This window comes from Gossypium arboreum, chromosome 7, assembly GCF_025698485.1.
Source record: "Gossypium arboreum isolate Shixiya-1 chromosome 7, ASM2569848v2, whole genome shotgun sequence".
In the NCBI taxonomy this organism is placed as follows: domain Eukaryota; kingdom Viridiplantae; phylum Streptophyta; class Magnoliopsida; order Malvales; family Malvaceae; genus Gossypium; species Gossypium arboreum.
In genome coordinates, this window is record NC_069076.1 from 105,648,401 (window position 1) to 105,653,969 (window position 5,569).

At 32.3% G+C, this 5,569-nt stretch overlaps 1 protein-coding gene across 2 annotated transcripts; it reads left to right on the plus strand.

Annotated features, from left to right (window-relative positions):
• The first annotated feature begins 858 nt into the window (after positions 1-858).
• Positions 859-4,985, plus strand: LOC108484682 (uncharacterized). 2 transcript variants are annotated; one of them, XM_017788567.2, is made up of 12 exons: positions 859-1,016; positions 2,640-2,937; positions 3,015-3,088; positions 3,172-3,331; positions 3,412-3,436; positions 3,545-3,634; positions 3,711-3,882; positions 3,963-4,036; positions 4,121-4,190; positions 4,266-4,468; positions 4,538-4,611; positions 4,680-4,985. In XM_017788567.2, the coding sequence occupies exons 2-12, from the start codon at positions 2,712-2,714 to the stop codon at positions 4,739-4,741; spliced, it is 1,230 nt and encodes a 409-aa protein (XP_017644056.1). In that variant the 5' UTR covers positions 859-1,016; positions 2,640-2,711; the 3' UTR covers positions 4,742-4,985. The 2 variants fall into 2 exon arrangements, with proteins under 2 accessions (XP_017644056.1, XP_052887077.1); XM_053031117.1 differs by lacking the exon at positions 859-1,016 and having other exon boundaries at positions 2,559-2,937.
• Positions 4,986-5,569: the final 584 nt, after the last annotated feature.

Here is a 5,569-nt window from a genome sequence, read left to right on the forward strand (position 1 = left end):
ACAATCAAGGCAATATACCGATTTAACATTAAGTCATCGAGTTCATCGCTATATTGGGTGAACGTCAATTGACTCGTGTTAAAGCGATATACCCTTCTCAAAAACCGGAATAAACTAGAATTTCTCGTCTTCTTTTAATCGGATCACGACTAAATGTTACATTGAACTCGTATTTTTAAAAATCAAGACAACACGTGTTTATAAGACACCAATTTTGGGCGTCGCGAGGGTGCTAATACCTTCCTCGCGCGTAATTGACTCCCGAACCCTATTTTTCTCTAGATTTTTGCGTAGACCCAAATTTGGCCTTCATTTTTGTTCAAATAAATTTTCTTTTCAAAAAAGATGATTTATTAGGTGTCCGATCACACCTAGAAAAAAGAATCGGTGGCGACTCCCCTCTTTATTTTAAAATCAAACTTCAGTTTTCAAGTTTTCAATAAATCGCCTCAATTAGCGACTGAAACCAAACGAATTTTTACATCGCTACAATATTTGATTAATACAATTATTTGTGTATGCAATAAATCGGTGTAAAATAATATTAATTCGACAATATTATTAGTAATTTATAAAAATTAAAATAAATTAAATTTTATATATGATATTAAATCATAGTTAATGCATATTTATTAGAAACTACAACATGGAGAATGTTTGGCTCTTCATTTAAAGTTTTGACCCGAGATTTATTTATTTAAGTTATAACTAAGCCTTGTAAGCTACGATGTATGGGAGAGGGGTACAATAAGCTTACGGCATGGGAAAAGTAAAAGATGATGATGAAGAAACCAAATTACATACCCCAAAAGCAAGCTCTCCATCTCTTTTTCCCTTTATGGTATTCATATATATACACACAGATATATTAAAGAAATGGCAAAATCCATATCTCTTTCTTCTTCTTCTTCTTCTTCTCTCTGTTTTTTGCTTATCTGAGATAGAAGGAGCTCTCTATTTGTAGAGAACGTTGCCCTTTTGGGATTTTAAAGCTTTGGACTAATCTCATTTTTCAGGTATATATATACGTTAATTTCTTTACTACTGTTAACTTTTATTCATGCGTTTCTCGGTGTGTGTTTATGATTTTGGAAGTAATGCATATGACAACGAACAAGTTTTTCAAATTTTGAAGAAAAATGTTTTGTTTCTTTCTATACTAATTTTCTTCATTTCACACCAATCACCAAATCAAAGGAAAACACATCTGCTTATGTTGATATTAGATTTTTAGAACGAAGATTAAATATACTAATTTTAAAAGTAGACTAAAAAAAATAAAATTGAATCGTTTAATAATTGTTTTGTAACATTTCAGAATTGTGTGACAAAAATAGAAATTTATTGATAGTTAGATGATTATTTTATAATTTTTCATAGTGAATTGATAAAAAATTTACTAATAGTTAAATCATTGCTAGTATAAATTTACTCATAATTAAAAGCTAAAAAACTCAATTGTCTTATAAAAGCACACTCCCAACTTTTGACATTTTGATACTACAATGAAAAATTATAAAATGATTATTTAATATTAAAATTTATTTTTTAATCACCCAAAACTTTTAAATATTTAATTTTTAAGTTGGTTAATTGATGACTAAAAATAACAAAATCAAACGTGAAATCAGCAGATTTTGCAAAGGTTAAAATTGTACCAAAACAGTAAAAAAGACTGCTTGCAATTGAAGAAAAAGATTTCAAAGATTCCTACACTCTTTTGCTAATTTCATACACGGTTCTCCATGCATAAATAACCCATATTTATTTTTTTTGGTGACATAAATTTGCATTTTCTGCAATGCTCTTTTATCAGTTTTGCATACAACAAAGAAAAAAGAAAGATTCACTGCCAAATTTATTTAGATGCATCAATTTCTTATTAAAGTAAAGATAAAAGCTGCAAGCTTACCCTGCATTGCACGCAATCAAATTAGGTTCTCATTTCTAACAGGTTTATTTCTAAATTGGTTTAAATCATTATTTGAGTCTAAATTTCATAATTATTTTTCCCTTATGGTCTGAACTTTTTTATCAAATTATATCTTGAACTTAGCGATTATTTTTATATTGGGGCCTAAACTAGGCAACTGTTATCACATTGGAGTATAAATTTTATTTTATCTAAATTAGTCTTGAACTTGACAATTGTTCCTATATCGGTGCTTGAACATGGCAATTGTTCCCATATTGGGGTCTAAAATTTAGGGTTAATTTTTAAAATTAACAATCAATGTCACAAAGAAAAACAAAACTAAAATAAAAATAAAAATTACATAATATGTAAATATTGAGGGTTAATTTTTTTAGAATAAAGAATAAATTGATATAATTTATAAATATTGAGGATTAAAGTTGCTATTATACTAATTTTAAAAGTTACCACAGTTAGCCCACTAGTGACCAAAAATGACAAAATTAAATAATTAAGTGATAAATTTATAATTTTTCATAGTTGGATGACAAAAAAAAATTAAACCATAGTTTAAGCTGAAAAGTAAAGAAACCCAATTTTCTTATGAAAGCACGATTTTCAATAACTCCCACCTTTTGACATTTTGGTAACGGTATCATGGATCCACTATGACAAAAAAATGATTATTTAAATTTTTTTTTAAACAAGGTTTCCATTTTTGCAGTGAACTGGGAATCTACTGTTTTTTCCTTGCTACTTTCTTGGAGCACAATGAAACCTGTAATGTAATGTAAGAATGGAAGGTACTACTGGAAGGTCCAAAAGTGAAATGGAAAGTGGCTCAACAAGCAACAACAATGAAAGTCATATAGCTTTCAAGGAAGGTCCCTGGTTTGGTCAGTTCAAAAATGGTTCCAACCCTTGGATGGCTAGATATGTCTATGGTTTGATCTTCTTAGCCTCGAATTTGTTAGCTTGGGCGGTCCGAGATTACGGCCGCAACGCCTTCCCGGAAATGGAAAGTAAGACGATTCGATTCAATTGTTTTGTCTCCGAAATTGATTTCCCTTACATAACATGTTTCACAATGTGGTTGCAGGACTGAAGAACTGTCAAGGCGGCCGAGGGTGTTTAGGTGCCGAAGGTGTCCTTCGAGTGAGCTTAGGATGTTTTGTATCCTTTATATTATGTCACATTTGATCCATTTCAAAATTTGTGTTCCATTGCTAATCTGTTACCTTAACTTTATATGTTAGGCATTTTATTTTGTAATGTTCCTTTCAACTGCTGGTACTTCAAGTCTTTACAATTGCAGAGACACATGGCATTCAGGATGGTGGTCCGTCAAGATCGGTCTTTGGATTGCCTTGACGGCAACCGCGTTCTTAGTGCCTACTTTTATCATACAGATATACGGTTTGTGTTCTATTCATAAGTTACTGTTTTGTTAATAGACATCGATGGTCTTAACACGTGTTTTCCGGTTGCTCGTGTAGGGGAGATTGCGCATTTCGGTGCCGGGTACATGACAGATTCATGTTATAGTATGTTGAGGAAGTTGAAGATGCTTCCTATGTTATAATTATTCAAATCTTAATTGTTTTAAGAATGTTTTCTTTGTTCTTATAGGGTCTTTCTCTTAGTTCAGCTTGTGAGTGTTATCAGTTTCATTACATGGTTGAATGATTGTTGTCAACCAGACAAAACAGAAGATAAATGGTAAGTCTCGCCCCCGACTCGAACCGCACGATCGTGATCGTAATAATGCTGATGAAAATTTACTTTTTTTCTTCAGCCATATCCATGTGATGTTGCTTGCAACAGCTGCATATATTATATGTATAGTTGGGATCATCATGATGTATGTATGGTATGCTCCAGAACCGTCTTGTCTACTTAATATCTTCTTCATTACATGGACACTGGTACTCATTCAACTCATGACGAGTGTTTCTCTTCACCCAAAAGTACGTACTCAAACTTCTCCGGATTGTATAATCCCATAGCATGATTTGTAACCTAATGAAGTGCATGATTTGTGAAACAGGTGAACGCGGGTATCTTAACTCCGGGACTCATGGGACTTTATATAGTATTCATCTGTTGGTGTGCGATTCGAAGGCAAGTTTTTTAAGCCTTTTGCAGTTTTGAAAACCGGCGTTGGATTGAGTAAATGTTAACCTATTAACATTTATGTGTTTCCAGTGAACCAGCTGGTGAAAATTGTATTCGGAAAGCAGAGGCTTCAAACAGAACAGATTGGCTTACAATCATAGTAATGTTTCATTCTTTCGAAAATGTTTAACGGGCCGAGACACGGTGATTAAACTCTTTTTGTGTTTCTTTCCAGAGCTTTATCGTCGCGTTATTGGCTATGGTTATCGCTACGTTTTCGACCGGCATCGATTCTCAATGTTTTCAGGTTAAAAAGGAAGCACCTGTCGGAGATGCGGTACCGTACGGTTACGGTTTCTTCCACTTCGTTTTCGCGACTGGTGCTATGTATTTCGCGATGCTATTGATCGGATGGAATACTCATCATATTATTAAAAAGTATGTATTACATTTGAAGAATCACTTATTTGATAATAGGACTGGTTGTGACATGGTTTGATTTCGCAGATGGACGATCGATGTCGGTTGGACAAGTACTTGGGTGAGGATAGTGAACGAATGGCTAGCCGTCTGTGTTTACTGTAAGTACATAACTCGACTATTATCTATGAGTTTCGGACGATCCTTAAGGACTTGATATTTGTTGCAGTGTGGATGTTGGTGGCTCCTGTCATATTGTTGAGGTGCAGACAAACAAATGAATCTGCATGAAATGGTGATCAGTCATGGATTTATTTTATTGCAATTGGGTCCTTTGGATTCCATTGTTGCATAAAATGGTAACCATTTGCTGAAGAATAGTAAGCAATCGGTTAGATGGGGATGTTTGGATCAAAGTGGGGGAATGGGAAAATACAAAATTATACTCAAAATTTGTGAAAGCAAAATGCCTAATTAGTATCTGTTAATACACATATTGAAGGAAGATATAAATTCCTTTCATTTCTTTAGTAAACTTCTCCAAAATACAATTTTTTTTTTCATCGAAGTTATATACGAGAAAATTTATGATTATAACATCTAATTAGTATCTACATTTGAATAAAATTTCAGATTTATGCAAAAAAAAAAAAAACAAGTGAATGTAAAAAGTTTGTGAAAAACTTTGTTTTTACATCGTAAGTAGATAAGGCGTAAAGCTATGTCATTGCAGATAATGAAGGATAAAATGATCATTTCGAACAAAAAATATGATAAAAGTTTTAATTTAAAAATAAAAATAGGATTGATTTTCATTAAGATAATTAAGTTGACTATTTAATTGACGTACTTTGTCAACTTTATTGGGTGAGAGAATTGAGTGAATTTCACATATTTGTTCAAGTGTGAGCCTTATTATTTAATACCTCGTCATTTTTGAATGACTTTACTTACCTACCAAATGATTAAGTTATTAGATAGTGAAAACTACACTTTCATGTGCAAAGTGAGGCTACAACTTGTAAGTGTTGACTTCAGCTTAAATCATAATTCTTTGTGCTATGATAATATTAATGGATTGATTTTCCAAATAAAACATCACATATGTAAATTAAGTCT

What these genes read in the sequence shown, in the direction of transcription:
- LOC108484682 (XM_017788567.2), top strand. Translation starts at nt 2,712, where the DNA reads ATGGAAGGTACTACTGGAAGGTCCAAAAGTGAAATGGAAAGTGGCTCA. An exon ending in GTGTTTCTCTTCACCCAAAA is followed by an intron (nt 3,883 to 3,962) that starts GTACGTACTCAA and finishes TTTGTGAAACAG; the next exon opens with GTGAACGCGGGTATCTTAAC. An exon ending in TGTTGGTGTGCGATTCGAAG is followed by an intron (nt 4,037 to 4,120) that starts GCAAGTTTTTTA and finishes ATGTGTTTCCAG; the next exon opens with TGAACCAGCTGGTGAAAATT.